The 19,303-nt window shown below is 38.6% G+C and overlaps 1 protein-coding gene across 15 annotated transcripts in view; it reads right to left on the bottom strand.

Annotated features, from left to right (window-relative positions):
• LOC131151654 (uncharacterized) overlaps positions 1 to 19,303 on the bottom strand; it is a 64,565-nt gene that overhangs the window by 10,088 nt on the left and 35,174 nt on the right. For 13 of the 15 annotated variants that reach the window (XR_009135741.1, XR_009135739.1, XR_009135743.1 and 10 more), the window contains exon 6: positions 17,784 to 17,927. The exons of the other annotated variants lie outside the window; for them this stretch is intronic. Coding sequence is in view for 7 of the 13 variants with exons in the window: in XM_058102945.1 (XP_057958928.1) it covers positions 17,784 to 17,927 (144 nt within the window). In the remaining 6 variants the exon portion in view is untranslated. The remainder of the gene's footprint in view (positions 1 to 17,783; positions 17,928 to 19,303) is intronic. 15 annotated transcript variants of the gene reach the window in all.

The raw sequence follows: 19,303 nt of genomic DNA, 5'->3' as shown, positions 1-19,303 counted from the left end.
TTTTTTGAAAGATATAGGGATTCAACATCAATCCACTTGTCGTGACACGCCACAACAAAATGGCATCGTTAAAAGAAAAAATCGTTATTTACTTGAGGTTGCATGGGCTATAATGTTTTCAATGCATATTCCAAAATATTTGTGGGGGGATGCTATTCTAACTGCTTGTTACCTTATTAATAGAATGCCTACCCGTGTGCTGCATTATATCACTCCTTTGGCATGCCTGAAAAAATCCTTTCCTGATAATAGGATAATTTCTGATCTGCCTCTAAAAGTATTTGGATGCACTGTTTTTGTTCATATTCCAGCTCACCTTAGATCTAAACTTGATCCTAGGGCTGAAAAATGTGTGTTTCTTGGATATGCTCCCAATAAGAGAGGGTATAAATGTTTGAATCCAGAAACAAAAAAAATTCACATCAGTATGGATGTCGTTTTTGTTGAAAATCAGTCTTACTTTAACCAAACTTGTCTTCAGGAGGAGAAAGAGAGTAGTGAAGATCAGTTTTGGCAAACTTCTATACCAATGCCTATCGTTTTCCTAGGCATTGACACCCCTATACAAAACATTCAAGGAACTGAAATTTTAAATAATAAAAAAAATGGAAATCCCAATCTGCCTATACAAAGCATAAGGGAATCACAAACAGGGGGAGAATTGCTACAGAATAATCCCTCTTCTGAGCTTATTGTTTATACTAGAGGTAGGTAGCGTTCTAATACTAAGGATCATCCCACAATTTCATTGTATGGGCTCAAGCAATCTCCGAGAGCTTGGTTTGAACACTTTGGGAAGGCTGTAATGGGTCATGGTTACAGCCAACGTCAAGCTGATCACAGCATGTTCTATAAGCACTCAAGTGAAGGGAAGGTTGCTATTCTAATTGTCTATGTTGACGAAATTATTTTGACAGGCAATGACAGCAAGAAACCTGAGAAATTAAAAAAGATTCTTGTTAATGAATTTGAGATTAAAGACTTGGGTGACATGAAGTATTTTCTTGGTATGGAATTTGCAAGGTTAAGAAAAGGTATTTTTGTTTCACAAAGAAAATATGTGCTTGACTTGCTTGGCGAAACAGGTTTACTAGGGTGTAAAGCAGCTGAGACACCTATAGAGACTAATCTTAAACTACAACCTGACAAGCCTGAGGAAGTAACCAATAGAGACTAGTACCAAAGATTGGTAAGAAGGCTACTTTATCTATCACATACACGTCCTGACAGAGCCTTTGCTGTCAATATGGTAAGCCAATTCATGTACTCACCAGGGCCTGACCACTTTGATGCAGTTTATAGGATCCTGAGATGTTTAAAGGGAACTCCAGGAAAAGGTCTATTGTTTGAAGACCATAGACATCTACAAGTTTAGGTATACACTGATGCAGATTGGGCTGGGAGTATAACCGATCGAAGATCAACTTCTGGTTATTGTGCCTTTGTTGGTGGAAATTTGGTTACATGACGAAAAGAAAAAAAAAATGTGGTAGCTAGGAGTGCAGAGGCAGAATTTAGAGCAGTTGCTCATGGAGTGTGTGAAGTGTAGTGGATTAAAAAATTATTGGAAGAATTGAAAGTCACTAATCCGCTACCTATGCGACTGTATTGCGATAACAAATCTGCCATAGCCATTGCTCACAATCCAAGTGCTTTATGATAGAACAAAACATGTTGAGGTCAACAAGCATTTTATAAAGGAGAAGCTGGACAGTGGATTGATTTGTTTACCCTATATCTTTACTACTGAACAAGTAGTAGATATACTTACAAAAGGACTATCAAAGAAGCAATTTGAAAATTTGATCGACAAGCTGACTATGGAAGAAATCTTCAAACCAGCTTGAGGGGGAGTGTTGGAAAGTTTCAAAAATTTATCCAGTCAACTCTCCTTGATTATAGGAGAAATTTCTGTAATTATGTAAATAATCTTAGGAGATATTCTAGGAGATTTGTTAGCAATTGTCCTTCTAGATTATCCTTGTAGTCTATAAGACATTCAGATTGTACCTAATTTTATAATAAGAAGAAATACTATTTCAATTCTTCTCCACTTCTAGATAAATAGAAAAAGAGACCTATCTTCAAGTTAGGTCATTCATTTTAATCAAATCTTAACACAGTGACTTGTCCCCGAAGAATCCACAAATTGACTCACAACACTTGTTACAAAAGATATGTTTGGCCGAGTGACTGTGAGATAAATCAACTTTCCAACTAGTCTCCGGTATAGTACATGATTACGCAATAAATCACCCATATCTAACACTAACTTGCTGTCAGGAGCAATGGGCGTATCAACCGATTTAGACTCAAACAACATAGTCTCATCCAATAGATCAAGAATATACTTCCTTAGTGACAAAAAGTTCCCATACGATATTTGGATACTTCTATATCCAAGAAGTATTTCAATGGTCCCAAATCTTTAGTTTGAAACTTAGTTTATAAAAAAATGTTAGGCCTTGAACATCATCACCTGTAATTACAATATCATCTACATACACAATAAGAAGGATCCTACCTAATGAATTATGATGATAAAATACAAAGTGATCCACTGCACAATGTCAAAGGCCAAACTCAAGCACTACAACACTGAATCGACCAAGCCATGCTCTTGGAGACTGTTTTACTCCACATAGTGCCTTTTTGAGCCGACACACTAAGTCTGACTTCTCCTAAACAAAAAAACCAAATAGTTGCTCCATACAGACCTCCTCTCAAGATCACCATGCAAGAAGGAATTCTTCACATCTAATTGATGCAGAGGTTAGTGACACGTGGTAACTAAAGGGATGAATAGACGTACTAGTGTAAGTTTGGCAACTAGGGAAAAAGTGTCAAAATAATCCAAACCATAAACCTGAGTATACCCATGAGCAACAAGATGTGCCTTCAGATGAGCCACAAAACCATCAAGGTTGACTTTCACAGTGTATACCAAATGACAACCAATCACAGACTCTTCAGGAAGAAGAGATGCAAAGTTCCAAGTATCATTGTCTTGTAAAACATTCATCTCTTCAACCATGACATTCCTCTAACCAGAGTGAGCTACAGCTTCCAAAACAGATTTAGGAAGGGTAGCAAATGATAGAATAGTAACTAAACGATAATAGGAGGGCGATTAGAAGTCGTAGCAAACACAATTGGTGAAGGGATGTTGTGCACATTTGCATCTACCTTTCTGAATAGCAATGGGAGAATCAACATCATGGAAAATATGATCATCAGAAGAGGAAATCAAAAGAGTGGTAGTAAAAGCTAGAGGGGGCTCTCTTCCTTTGAGCTGTTACCATGAATACATCTACAAATTAGGACAATCGAGAAAGAAACGCATCGAGATCAGAAACACTTAGCGACTGAGTGTAGTAAGGTGTAGACTCAAAGAAGGTAACATCTATAGAAAAATGAAGCGATGCAACATGGACTAGTAGCCGAGAAGGACACATTTTATAGCACAAGGATCCAACTTATTCACCTCGGGAGTGAGTCAATGAATAAAGGACACACACCTGAATATATGAGGAGGTAGAGAGAATAGAGGTGAATTATGAAAGAGAACGGAATAAAGAATTTTTCTACTAAGAATAGAGGATGTCATCCTATTGATAAGATAGCACGTAGTAAGTACAACATCACTCCAAAATACTTTAGGTACATGCATTTGATAAAGTAAGGTGTGATTGATTTCAAGGATATATCTATTTTTCCTCTTTGCAACCCCATTTTGTTGAGTGTGGGCATAGGATGTTTAATGAACAATAACAAACTGAGTCATATATGGAGTGAATTGAGTACTGAAATACTCTTTAGCATTATCACTCCAAAGGATTCAATAGGCAAACCAAATTGAGTATTTATTAAATAACAAAAGGCACAAAATATATGAAATAACTTGGAACTATCACAAAATATATGAAATAACTTGGAACTATCTTTTATTAAATATAGCCAAGTCATCCTTGAATAATCATCGACAAAGGTAATAAAGTACCAGAAACCCAACTTGGACACAACATTACTAGAACCCCAAACATTAGAATGGACTAACATTAAGGGCTTGCATTCCGTTTATTGACTCAGAAAGCAAAAGTGACATGATGATGCTTCATCAACTACAAGATTCACAATCAAGACTAAACACAGATCTTAAATCACGAACTAGACGTTTGAACTTTTCGAATGAAGGATGACAAAAGAGACAATGGAATTGAGAGGTGTGGCACCGGTACTACAGATAGTAGAAGGAGACAGCACTTTAAAGTGATAAAGCCCACCAACTTCACCAACTCTGCCAATCGTCTTCCTCATCTTCAAATCCTAAATAACCACAAAATCAAGGAATAATGCTACTGAACAATTAATGGATTTGGTAATCTTGCTAATAGACATAATATTGGAAGGAAACTTGGAAATATACAAAATTGAAGGAAGAGAAATAATGAAGTGGGAATTATAGTCCTAATTCCCTTAACAACAGTGGTGGATCCATCAGCAAGAGTAACAAAGGTAAGTTTTCAGGATACTGAAGAGTAGAGAAGAAATTAAGTATACCTATAATATGATTAGTGACAACAAAATCTATAAACCAAGAACTAGATGACAAGCATGCTGTGGGATTACCTATTTGGGCAAGAGATGCAATGGGAAGAGAAGCTTGTTGTGACGCTTGATACTACTGGAACTTGGAATACTCTTCCTTTGACATAGATACATTATGTTGCCCCCCATTTGGCCCCAAAGGTCTGGAATCAGTAGTCGCTGCATGGGCTACTCCCAAAAATGTGTGGTCGATGGTGGCTACATTGCTAACACGTGAAGGTTTTCTGTGGAGATTCTAACACTACTCAATAGTATGATTACCTCATCCACAATGAACGCACTTGCGAGGAGTGCCTCAACCTCGTCCATCTCTACCACCACGACTGCTCAAACCACATTGATAGCTTCTGTGATTGTTTGATAGAGAACTAGAATTACCATACATGGAAAAGACTATTGTCTCAGAATTAGATGCAAAATCAAGAGAATGTGTGCTAAAGGAAGCACAAAATACATGAGAAAAAACATAAGCAAATGATGGCAACTCTGCACTACTAAGTATCTAGGATTGGACTGCTTCAAACTCTGGTTTCAAACCCACTAAAACCTGAAGACCAACATCTGCTCCTTTTGCTTCTGCATCTCACAAACATTGGGGTTTACCACAAGTGCATGGTCGAAAAAGGTTGGATCTTTGCACAAAAAAAATGCCTAATAGCTTTATAATATGTTCTAGGGAAGGAATCAGAACATGCTGGAGGAAAAATTTAGAAAAAGGTAGCCAAAATCACTCTCACACACCGGTATGTGAGGTTGATACTGCCAGCGGGTGGCTAGTGCATGCGGAGGTTTTCGACAACGAGATTTTGTGCTTATGAACTTGAAACCCTAACTTCCACAAACCAAACCACAATATTTCCCTTACCACCAAAATCAAGCACCCTCGAAACACCCCCAATTGAAGTTTCATCGTTGTCCGACCACCGAAGAAGCCTCATGCTTCACTTGAAAATTTTCCAGCCTACTCCCCTCTCTAAATCCCCAATTTCTTGAAGCTTCCTTGATACACTACCACCCCACTGGTCTACCCAGCCCCTGATCTGCCTCCATCTAGAAAATCATCATTAGAGAAGCCCTACCAGCGATGCATGCACCCCAGCTTTCTTGTTTCCCTTTTTAAAAAATAAAAAAAAATCTACCCTGTGTCAAAGTCCCCTATTAACTCATCATTACATGTTCATACCTATACCTAGTTTATTCCTTTTTGCCATGTCAAGTGAGACTACATCCATTCATATGCATTATGTTCCTTAGCTTCATGTGTGTGCATTATAGTAATTTAGGATTCATATCATTTGTAGTCAAGTTTAGTCTTCCTCGGCATCATGCACCACATTGAATTCACCATGGTTACCAACAAAGATATCGACCGCAATCCCACTAAACTTGCACCAAATGACACCCAATCCTTGTCTATGCGAGTAGACACTCTTCAAGAGTCCGTGGACCAAAAGTTTGAGCACCTCACACAACAGTAGTCTTGAAGATGTTACGTGAATGCCCTGTTGTAGATGGCTCTGTCAGTTACACACCCTAACAAGTCCCTATATTCAGTAGGGTCAGTCTAGGGTATCCTTACTACTCCAGTGGTTCCTCTAGCACCTAACAATATGAGTCAGGCTCCAAAATAGACTAGTAAGCCAGTTCAGCCCCTCCAGCCTTAGGCCAATCTAGAGTCAAGGTTTGAGAAAGGTAACCTTGAGGAGTTTAATGATGTAAGGAACCAACCTAGCCCTAGGCATGCTCCACATTCCCCTAGGCAAGGTTGGAGGATTGTGCAGATGTTACGAAAGGTGTCAACGTGGATGTGCGTGCTTATGATGGGAAACTAGACCCAAGCTCCTTTTTGGACTGGGTATTAGAGATGGACGATCTCTTTAATTGGGAAATTAGACCCAAGATGAAACTTGTAGGACCAGCAAACAAGTAATGAAAAACTATGCAACAAATCCTGGAACAATTGGGTGAACCTCCTATTACCTAGTGGTAAGCGATGAGACAATGGTTCAAAGAAAAATGCATCCTTCCTTCTTTTAAGAGCCAATTATTTAGTGAGCTTTTAAACCATAAACAACATACCACCACTATAGCCAGCTACATTGATCAATTTGATAAGCTAATGCTTAGGAGTGATATTAGGTCACACACCCCACTATGGCTAGGTTTGTGGATGGTATTATGGAGGATGTTAAGCAAGAGGTTGAGTTGTTTCTCTCCAGTCTCTTTAGAGACTGTTCATTAGAAAGCTCTTGCCATTGAAAAGTACCTCAAGAGCTATCGTAGGTCTTCGTTTCCAGTGACTGAGTCACGTTACTCCAAATCCTTTCCTTATCCTAGGCCTACCATCCATTCCTCAAGCTAATACCTCATTTGTGCAGTGTCATCATTGCCACTAGAGGTCATATCACGGCCTATTGTCCCGAACAAACCTTAACTTTAGACCATGAGACTGATGATTTGCCTGATTGTGAGGATTAGGTCGTAGATTTTGTTGCCCACTCGGGAAATGAGGGTGAGCTTGTAGATGATTTTGTGGAGGATGACCACCATGTTAGTGTGGTTAGGTGTGTCTTGTCCACTATCATGGATAGTGAGAAGTGGAAAAGGACCACTAGTTTCCACACTTTCATTTGTTGTGGACGTAGAACATGTAAGCTAGTTATTGATGGGAGTAGTAAAGCATGAATGCGATCTCCAACGCTTCTCTAGGAAGATTGAACCTTAAGGGAAAGCCACACCCTCAACCTTTTAGGGTGAATTTGGAAAATATGCCAAATCTACCAGTTACCGAGAAGTCTCTTGTACCCATCTAAATGGGAGATTGTAAGGATAGGGTCTATGGCATTGTACTCTCGATGGATGTGGCCCATGTCCTATTAGGGCAATCATGGTTATTTGATCATGGTGTAACCAATTATGACAGGAAAAACACTTATGTGTTTAGGCACAAAGAATAAGAATATCATTTTAACCACAACCAAGTCCACTCCCAAAGATCCTTAGTTAAGGGAACAAGGTAGTTTGTCAAGTCACGGTCCAAAGAAACATTCACTTGCTTGATCACAAGGCTTTTGAGCAAGAAAGCTAAGAAAATAGGGGCATTCTAGCAATTATTGCTCAAGAAGTTCCTTATGAGGATCGAGAATTTTCATGTGAGTACCCACTTGAGGTAGGAGAGTCGCTAGTTGAGTTCTCTGATGTAGTGCTTAGAGAGTTACCTAGCGAGCTACCACCTACACGAGACATTCAGCATGCCATAAATCTCATTCTAGGTTCATATTACCTAACTTGCCACATTATAGGATGAACCCTAAAGAGCGTGTTGAATTGAATAAGCAGGTAGAACTCCTTGACAAGGGCTTGTAATACATATCCTTAGTCCATGTTAGGGGTTTAATCGGGTCAAATCAGTTTGGTTTTGGACAAAACCAGTAATTGAACCCAAAAAAAATTAGTCTTTTAAAACCTCAAACTAAAACCAAACCATACACGATGGTCTAGATTAACCATAAATCAAATTTTTACGGCTTAATTCAGTTTTGTCTTGATTTTTAATACAATATTTTTTATTTTTTAAAAAATATTAAAAGACTAGGCCACAACCAGTTTAAAATATTCAAATGCAAAGGGTTTGCAAGCCCAAAAGAGCGCAAGCTAGAAAAAGCCCATTTGAAATGCAGACCAGCTTGGCCCATCAATATAGATGATTGAAGGGGCTAATTGATGAAGGAGACAGATGATCCAAACAGACTATTATAAGAGGGGAAGAGACCCTCAATTCTTCCTCCAGGCGATGTGGGACAAAAAAACTGGGATCTTATATTCTCCACTCCTCTCTTGTCCCACATCACTAAGTTAAAGAATCTTAGGGGCCTTGCTTCTTATAAAACCCCTTCCTAGTCCTCCTTTCTCATCCTAGAACAAGTTAAATGAAAATTCAAATTTAATAAGACAAAAAAATAATTAATAAAACCAAATGTGAAATGTTTTTAATTACTTAATTAAATAAATTTTACATATATATATATATATATATATATATATACAATTTAAAAATAAGCATTTTATATTAATAATTGGTTTTTAGAGTTTTCCAGTTCGATTTTTTAGTGAAATTGAACCCGAAACAACAACAAAAAAACCAAGCCTTAGTCCCACTAGGTGGGGTCGGCTAAATGAATAATTTTCTGCCAATTTAGGCGATCATGAACCATTTCTTTTGATAGATTCAAGGATATTAAATCCTTACTCACTATCAAATCGAACCCAAAACTGAAATTCAATTTTTATGAAATTCAAAACTACCAAAATAGTGAATCAAAGTATCAAATGGTTCGATTTCAATCCGATTTTCGATTTTCAATAAATTTGGTACACCCCTAGTCAATGTGTTGTACAAGTTCTCTATGAAAAAAAGGATAGATCTTGGAGTATGTGTGTGAATAGTAGAACCATCAACAAAATCACCATCAAGTATAGGTTCCTTATCCCTAGACTTGAGGATATGCTTGACATGCTAGCTAGGTCCAGTTGGTGGTCCAAGATAAATTTATGTAGTGGGTATCACCAAATTAGAATTAGACCAGGAGATGAGTGGAAAACAACCTTTTAAGACTTTTAAGTGGTTGGTCATGCCCCTTGGACTTTCTAATGCCCCTAGCACTTTTATGAGGGTCATGACACATGTTTTGCAGCCATTCATAAAGAAGTTCCTAGTGGTCTACTTTGATGATGTATTCATCTGTAGTAAGTTTAGGGAGGAGCACTTGATACATCTTTATGAGGTATTTGTCACCTTGAGGGAAGTGAAGTTGTTTGCTTACCTGAAAAAGTACAGCTTGTGCAACTTCTTATAGTCTAGTGTGCTCTCTCTTCGTTTTATGATCTCCGAGTAGGGAATAGCCACTGATCCAAAAAAGTTAGAACTATTAGAGAGTGGCTTGTACCTAGGACTATTATTGAGGTTCATAAATTTCATGGCTTCGCTATTTTCTATAGATGATTCATATGGCATTTGGCACCATCATGGCTCCTATCATTTAGAGTTTGAACTTTGAAGAAAGGAGAGTTTCATTGGACCCCACCAACTGCTAGAGCTTTTATAGAGGTCAAATAGAAATGGCTGAAGCACCTATACTTAGGTATCTAGACTTTAGTAGTTTTTGAGGTGGCTTGTGATGCCTTTAGGATAAGTATAGGTAGGGTCTTGAGTCAAGAGGGACATCGTCTAGCATTTTTCAATGAAAAACTCTCAAATTCCAAACAAAGATATAGCACCAATTGCTAGAGCTTTTAGAGAGGTCAAATAGAAATGACTGAAGCACCTATACTTAGGTATCTAGACTTTACTAGTTTTTGAGGTGGCTTGTGATGCCTTTAGGATAAGTATAGGTAGGGTCTTGAGTCAAGAGGGACATCGTCTAGCATTGTTCAATGAAAAACTCTCAAATTCCAAACAAAGATATAGCACATATGATTAAGAAATTTATGTTGTAGTGAGATCTCTCCAACATTGAACATACCACTTGTTACCCCAAGAGTTTGTCCTCTTCTCTGACCACTTTGCTTTGCGATATTTGAGCTTGCAAAAGAAGTTGAGTGCAAAGCATGCCATTTTGGTAGAATTCCTCAACGAGTATACTTTTGTCCTTAAGCACTGTTTCGATGTTGAGAATAAAGTGGTTGATGGCCCTAGTAGGGTAGCAACTATTCTCCATATCTTGAGAGCCGAGGTCATTACATTTGATCATTTGAAGGACGAGTACTCCACTTATCCTAATTTTGGGATTTTCTTTTAGGAGGTGAGTGAGGGCCACTATAGGGATTTTGTAGATTTCATCATCCAGGAGGGATACCTCTTTAGAGGAACTAGGTTATTCATTCCCTGTACTTCCTTTAGAGATCTTTTAGTTTGGGAATTGTATGCCAGAAGGTTAGCTAGTCACCTTCGGTTTGGTTATTAGTAAAACCAAACACCCAACCAGAATTTTCAGTTTTAAAATTTCATCAACCGATACCAAATCGTAAACTGCCGGTTTATAAAAAACTAAACTGCCAGTTTTCCTGTTCAGTTCAGTTAAATTTCGGTTTTTAAAATTTTAAATTATAATAAACTTTGCATCGGCCCAATGGCCCAAATGAGAACCATTTCTGGACTATGTGGACTTAGCATCAGCCAACTAAGGACTGAAGACGTCATTGGCCTACATGGACCTGCAGCCCAAGCCCAACATATGGGCTCAATTTGTAAAGCTGAAGCCTGAAGAAAAAGTGGGGTGGAGTTGGTATTTATAGTAAGGGAAACTAATTCCCTTCCTATGTGCAACCGATGTGGGAAAAGAGATGGTGTAGCCGTGTAGGATTCTGGAACTGGAAGGCAAGGCGGGCGGGCAGCCTTTTCAATTTGCTTGAGAAATTTGATTGCCCCACATTGGCAATCTTACAAATGGGGTTGGGGCAGCCTCATATATAATCCCACATTGCCATCCCAAGATTCTTATACTAACAATTATAAACTCGCGGTGCTGAAGTATTACATTAGTAAGGGTATTAGCCATTTTGATTTGTAATTAAAATATTAAATAATAAATATGAGTAATGAGTGTACGACACCTCTAAATATTAGTATTATGTAAAATTATACAACTTTAACTTATTAATTCGGTTCTTGGTTTTTGGTCAGTTTTGTACCAAAACTGAAACCGAAACCGAAATTTTTTATCTTTAAAAATTGAAACCGAAACTGCAAACTGAAAGACCGAACTGAGATGTGTTTCGGTTAAGTTTTCTATTTTTCGGTAATTTTTGTACACCCCTACTTGGGGAGGGATAAAACCATTGCCTTTAGTTGAGGATAGGTTTTATTGGCCTTCCTTAAAAGAGGGATGTTGCTATGATAGTGTCTCAATATCGCACCTATCAATTAGCCTAACCCAAGAGACCCAACATTGGCCTTTATACCCCTTTGCCATTGCCACACATGCCTTGGCGAGACCTAAGTATGGATTTTGTTCTTGGACTCCCCAAAATAGCCCAAGGACATGATTCCATATTTGTTGTTGTTGATAGATTCTCCAAGATGGCACATTTCATTCCATGTAATAAGACTTCTAATGTCTTTAAAGAGATCGTCAAATTGCATGGGTTGCCAACCTCCATAGCGTTTAATAGGGATACCAAGTTCTCCAACTATTTTTGGAAGACACTTTGGAAAATGTGTCAGACTTGCTGTTTTCTTTCATTTGCCACCCCCAAATTGATGGACATACTAAGGTTGTGAATCATTGTCTTGGTGACCACTTGTCATAGGGTCTAAGCTCACTGCACACAACTTGACACTATAATGGTACCAAGTGACACGCTTGGTTAAGCCAATGTGTCACACATACACAAATTCTTTGGTCAAGCCCTGCAAGTGTATAATTGTTGAAACAACATTCACAAGGCAACAAGATTTACAGGAACCACACCTCCCAACCTTTTTCTCTTATTCAAAGACAAGGAATACACTCTAACATGTGTAGGAACACACACAACTCATCCCTCAATGTCACATGCCACCCACATGTTAAATTGATACACAGTTAACGCCCCCAACTACCTAGGGTCTGCAACTCCCAACTATGTAGGTTGTGTTGGACATAACCAACAATTGCCAACAAGGCTAAAACTAGTTATGCTTACAAGTAAATGCCTAAAAACATGCCCAAATGTCAACCCACGAGTTTACCCACAAGCAAATGACATTGACACTATATACTCCCGCGAGTCAACACTAGGGTCTAGCATGGTTTTCCCTTAACCATGACTTCTTTGACGTCCCAACAACAACAAATGTCATAGAGGCACTTGGTGTAACCAAGCTAACCATTCAACCATGTCAATTGAAACCAACCACCAAAAGCAACCTTGTCAAGGACCATAGCCCTAACCATGACCATCCTTAACCATGCCAAATAGGCAACTCACATTGATGTGTCCCCCCTTTAGAAACATAGATTAACCAACCAACAAGTATCAAGACAACCGATGACAGGCCATCTTACGTTGCTGCCTTGGCACATGGTTTGCCCATGCGGTGTGCCTTGACAATGTCAAGCTACTCAAGGGAACCTAAATGTAATAGTCTTGAGCCCAACTTCAGTGAGGTATTGTCCGCTTTAGCACATTAGTCTCATGAGTTTGTATTATAAAAGGCGCCTCACATAGCTTAGCCCAAACCATCCTTATAATTCCAAGATTTCCCTAGTACACATCTGATGTGGGATTATGACATTCTCCCCTATCTAATCCCTGACGTCCTAGTTAGAGTGCCTCCAAGCAATGTCCCACATGATAGCACCCCTAGGGTGGCTTTGATACCAAATATAATAGTTTTGGGCCTAGCTCCAGTGATTTATTGACCACTTTGGCCCACTGTATCATAGGTTTGTCTTCTAAAAGGCGCCTCATATAGTTGAACCCAAACCATCCTTATCAGCCCAATATTTCCCTAATATATATCCAATGCGGGACTGACACCTACTTAGGTGTGTTGTGGGAGAAGAACAGAGCAAATGGGACTTGGTGTTACCTATTGTTGAGTTTTCTTATAACAATTCTGTGAATAGGTCCATGGATTAGAGTACTTTTGAGTGTGTATTCAGTTACAAATCCCATGCACCCATTGATCATGTTCCTTTGCCACCAAATGCATGTATTTCTAAGTCTCCTAAGTCTTTTGCCCATCATATTCATGAGTTGCATGCTGAGGTTAGGAGAAACCTTGCTATAAGTAATATGGATTATAAACTTGCCACAAATGTGCATCATAGAGCTACAGATTTTAATGCAAGTGATAGTGTCATGGTTCGCGTAAGACCTTAACACTACCCTAGAAAGTCATTTAAAAAGCTCCATGCTCCAGCCATTGGCCCTTTCTTCATCTAAGAAACTTGGACCTAATGTATATTTATTTGATTTACCTACTCATAGGACCATTAGTCCAATTTTTAATGCAGAGGATTTGACACCTTACCGAGGCACTTTTGAGCCTCTTGGTTTGCATTTGAAAGTCATGTAGGTTCAGCAGCTCCTAAGCTCCCTCTATTTCTCAACCACAGCAAACAGTGTAGTCTATCTTGGATGATGAGTTTGTGACATCTCCTAATAGTAATAACAGTTTTCATCGCTGCTTGGTTCAGAAGCTACATGGCTTGCCGAGGATGATGTGACACCTTACCAAGGCACTTTGGAGCCTCTTGGTTTGCATTTGATAGTCAAGCAGGTTCAGCAGCTCCTACGCCTCCCTCCCTCTATTTCCCAACCCATGAAACAGTGTAGTTTCTTCTTCTCTAAATTCTAATAGTGTCCTACATCAAAGAGTACAATTTCCAAATGGAAAATCCAAAAGAGAAAAATACGGTGTATATTGAAGTGATATGCAGCTAAAAATATGTTCAAGAAATGGGATATTGTATTAGCTTTAATTCTTTGAAAATGCATTCCTTTGAATAAGAATATTCATCTTAATTGGCTCTGGTCAAGTTTTACTGCCATTTTGACATGGTTTATTAAATGGCTATTTTTTGGTCTTCCAAATACTTCTTTGTCTTGTATTCCAAATTGTCTAGTAAGGCCACGTTTCTCACTTGTCCCAACTTACCTCACTTCATAAATATGACTAACTTGTATATTATCAGTTTTTGGATACCTATTGCTGCTTTAGTACATTTCTGTTCATTAAGACAGGCTTTGTTGGCCATGATAAATTTTATTTACATTTGTTCTGAATAAAATTATGTTCAATATGTTATGGTGCAGCATTATTTATTTTTATAGCAAAAGAAAATTTTATTCATAGGAAGAGAATTTACACAAGGGAGAATAAGACATCTCCCAAAAAAAGACCTGGAATTATTCAGTAAAAAGAAGCTTAAAAATACCAAAAAATAATAAATCAGCATTCCAAAATGCTCCTCCAATATCTATGTAACTTGTGGAAACTAACTCTGAAAAAAATCTAAACCAGCGCACCACAATGAGGCCAAATATTGAATTGCTCCCCAAACCAGCACCCTCTTTAATTTCTTCCCATTGATTATCCTTGCATTACGCTCCAACATAATCCCCATAAAACTGCGAGTATTCCACACTTCCATAGGACTGCCTTGTAGCATTATTATTACTGTTATCTTCTGATGCAGAAGGTTGGTCATCTTCAGAACTAAACAGGTTATCTGATTCTGAACATTTTTCAGATCATCACAATTTGTCCCTTTTATTGACGGAAAAATTATACAGCAGAAAAGAGCCAAGTTGTGTAAGTTTTATTCATTCCCCTTTTCAGCTCACCACGCTTCAGATTTCAGAATACACATGTTTCCTCTTCCTTGATTATTGATGGGGAATGTATTTCCTGGAATTTCCACTTTTACAGGAATCTTAATCAAAGGGAGGCCAATGATACTTCCTTTGCTTCTTAGTTTGTTGAACTCTCACCAGCCTTCTTCTAGAAAGGGATTTTGGGAATATTGACTTTGGATGATTCCCTGTGTTCTCTCGTAAATCTTTTCATTCTCATTTGATTCATTCCTCTAATCCCTTCCCTCTTGCCAAACACTTATGGAAAGCAAAGGTACTTCTAAGGTTGAGCCTTTTGTGTGGTTATCTTTAAAGAGTCGACACCAACAATCTGCTGCAGTCTTCCGATTAGGGGACCATACAAGCTTTGTCTCCTGACTTCTGTGTGATGTGTTATGCCAGTGATAGTCTCATGCTCACTTGTTTTCACATTGCTTTGAAGGTATGGAATAATCTTCTTGGTTTATTTGGTGAATGTTGGGTGTGCTTGAGCTCCTCGAAGGCTTTCTTGTTGATATCTTTTAAAGGTTTTCGGAAGTGTAAGGATGCGACAAGGTTGTGATTGTAGCCATTTTTCAGTGTTTTGAGTCATTTGATTGGAGAGAAATGCTCGTACTTTTCATTATTAATGTTTGCTTAAGCTTACGGTTTGGATATGGTCATTTTCTTTGCTTTTTTGTGGACATTAACTTCTGGCTGTTTTAGCAGTTTTTGTTCTCTGATCTTCAACGTGTTTGAATGACACTGCTAGCTTGATTATTTGGTTGTAACTAGCATCACATTTTTCTCCTAATTTTTTATTTGTTTCTTCTTAGGAGGATATTTTATCATCCTCCTTGCACATTGTTCTTTCTCTTCACAAGGTTTCTTTTACTATAAATAAATAAATTGATAATTTCAGGGTAAGTGAAACCAGTTTAACACCATTCAGATTAGCTTCCAAATGGAGTGTTAATTTTTAGTATCTTCCAATACAATTAATTAGCATCTTCGTGCGGTTTGCGTGAAGGGGACCCCATCTGGTTATAGAAGTTTTGAGCCATATGTTAGCCAAACCAACGAAGGTGGCCTGCTTAATGGGCTCAGCATCAGAAGGAATGGCGAGATGTTTGTGGTCTCCCACCTGCTTTTTGCAAATGATACTACAATTTTTTGCGATGATGACCATGTTCAAATCCTTGACCTCAGATGCATTCTTCTTGGTTTTGAGGTAGTTACAGGTCTAAAGGTGATTTTGGGAAGATAAAAATCATCCCAATGGGGCCTAGCGAGAGTGTACCTTTTCTTGCAAGCATCTTATTGTAATCTTGGGAGCTTTCCCATTTCTTACCTAGGCCTCTCCCTGGGTGCCAGATTCAAAGACGTTTGGGATCCCATAATTGGCAGATTTGAAAGAAAACTGGCAGGATGGACAAGGAATTCGGTTGCAAACTCACGCTCATCAAAGCACCCTTAGCGAATCTCCCAGTCTACTTTATGTCTTTGTTCCCCATCCCTAGATTTGTTGCCAAAAGACTGGAAGGGATTCAAAGAAGATTCCTTTGGGGGCACACAGGAGAGAAGTTCAGGTATCATCTCGTAAAATGGGGGCTTGTCAAAACAAGCTATGCAAAACGGAGGGCCCAGCCTTAGATCCCTCCTCACCTTCAACAAGGCTCTTTTTTCGGAAAATGGTTGTGGAGGTTCATGTCCAAGAGAAATTATTTCTGGAGGGATGTTATGGCAACTAAATATGGCCTTCATCACAACAGTTGGATTTCTTAAGAGGTTACTGAAGGCTATGGCACAGGTGTTTGGAAATTCATTCATAGAGAGGGTGGGAGAATTTCTTCTCTAACATACACTTTTGTGTTGGTAATGGGGAGGATATATTTTTTTGGCATGACATTTTGTGTGGCATATCCCAGCTTAGCTCTTCCTTCCCTACCATTTATAGGCTTACCTGCAATAAAAAGGTCCTCATTTGCCACCATTGGGAAAGCACTAATAATGGGACCTTCTAGAGCATTCCCATGATCAGGAATATTTATGATTGGGAGACCTACAGCAGCTTTTTTATCATGTTTAGTTCAGGCCTCTTCCAATGAGTCCATTTGTTTCCTGAGCAAGAAGAGTAATTTTATGGTCAAGTCTTATTATAATCACCTTTGCAAGCTGGCGTAGTGTGTGACCAGATTTCCTTCGAAGCTTGTTTGGAAACTAGCAGCCCCTGTAGCTTTTTTTCACTTGGGAGGCTGCACAGGGGCCTTACCTTAGATAATCTCCAAAAGAAAGGCTTAACTACTGTGAATAGATGTTATTTGTGCCTTGAAGAAGTGGAATTGGTGAACCAAATCCTTCTCCACTGCTCTTGGACCAGGAATCTCTGGAGCTAAGCCCTTTCCATGGTCAAGCAGAAATGGGACATGGCAGCTTCGGTTGAGGATGAGATTTGGACTTGGAAAGGGATCTGCTCCAACAAGTCCAGTAGGAAGGATATTTCCCTTACAGGTCTATTTTTTGGGCTATTTGGAAAGAGAGGAATAGGAGGGTTTTCGAGGAAAGGTTTCTTCTATGTAGACCGTCTTGGATAGCTGGATATTTTTTATCTTTATTTGGCACAATGGGTCGCCTGGGGCAGACTTGTCTGTAATTCTTGATTTCCTTGATGTACTCCTTTGATTGGGGTTATTTCTGTTCCTTTTCTGTTCTCTCTATATTGTTCGGCCTCCCCTTGATGCCCTGTTTTCTCTAATAAAATCCCTTTTCTTCGCCAATTTTTTTTTTTAAAGATAATTAATTTTATCACACAATCATTGACGTGACAGTAACAGCCACCTCAAATTATCAACCACCTGGTGAGCCCTGTATGCAAAATGCACACCCTGAAGCAGCAGAGCTTCCTGTACTGATTCCTTTTCTGAATTATGAAATGATCCAAGCTCCATCATCACTCTATTCATGTACATCTTGGCCAGCTTCATAGCAGCCAGCTTTATCTGCACAAAATTATAAGTAAGTCTTAGTTCACAATAATCAAGATGAGATGGGGATGTGGGAAAATAGCCATCATTATAATGTTAAGATGAAAAAATCCATGATATTAAGAACTTCATGGTGCTTATAGTTATTCAGGTATTATCAGTTATCAAAGACCAATTTAGAAATTATAGAAAAAGAAAGTTATTACACCACTTTTTCATTCTTGCTTGGAAAGTCTAAAACCAATATTCCACAGTACCATGGCAGCCTTGGTAATGCTAGAGTACTATGAGAAGTTGCATAGTATTACATATGCCAAGGCATGATATATATTGTTGGCCCACCACCTAACAACTTAGCTTTTAAGGAAGGTGGTAATCTAACATGGTATCAAAGTCATGGTTGCCAGGAGGTCCTGGGTTCAAGTCTTGTTGCCCACATATAACGTAAGTTTGTGAAAAATATATCTTCCTCGATATGGGCATTATTCATCATTTGTTTATCTCTCCATGTGCAATCAGGCTACACGTGAGTGTTGAGGCTTGATATACTTTGTTGGCCCACAACCTATTATAGTGGTTGTTTAACAACTTATATTTTCAATTTCCACAACATCCTAAGAACAAGGCTTTTGTACTAGCTTGCAAAGTCTGTGAGTTCAAGCGGATTGAGTTTACACACACGCTTGGTGGTATCCAAACCATTTTCTACATAGAATTGAGCAAAATGTGTAGCCGCAGAAATCAAGGATCGGAATTGCCCAATGATCACGTGAAGTTCTTTTTATACCAATTAGAAGTCAGAGAAAAAAAAAAAACCCACTAATGCCTGATACATCACTGAAGGATAGATGGCTGAAAGCTCTAACTGGTTTAGTGGCTTGTATATGTTAGATATTTTTCCTATTTTGGACCTTTTGGATACTATACATTATTGGTGATTCATGTTTTGTTTTTGTTGTTGTTGTCGATCATTTTTAACCTTCCAAAATAAAGGCCAATTTGAGTGTACAAAAGGTTAAGGCAAAGTAACAGCAACAACAACAAAACCAAGCCTCAAGTCCCACTAGGTGGGGTCGGCTATATGAATCTTTTTCCGCCAATTTATGCGATCATGGACCATTTCTTTTGACATATTCAGGACTATTAAATCCTTCCTCACTATCTCCTTCCAAATTATTTTAGGTCTAACCCTAACCCTTCTACTGCCCCCCACAGTAACTAACTCACTCTTCCTCATTAGCGCATTATGTGGCCTACGTTGCAAGTGTCCAAACCATCTGAGTCGTCCCTACTTTATCTTATCTTCTATAAGAGCTACACCTAACTTCTTATCTTCTATAAGAGCTACACCTAACTTACCGCAAATATGTTAATTCCTTAATTTATCTTTC

The sequence above is a fragment of the Malania oleifera genome, chromosome 3 (assembly GCF_029873635.1).
Source record: "Malania oleifera isolate guangnan ecotype guangnan chromosome 3, ASM2987363v1, whole genome shotgun sequence".
In the NCBI taxonomy this organism is placed as follows: Eukaryota; Viridiplantae; Streptophyta; class Magnoliopsida; order Santalales; family Ximeniaceae; genus Malania; species Malania oleifera.
The sequence above is the reverse complement of the archived record's forward strand: the minus strand, read 5'-3'. Positions and strand labels throughout refer to the sequence as shown.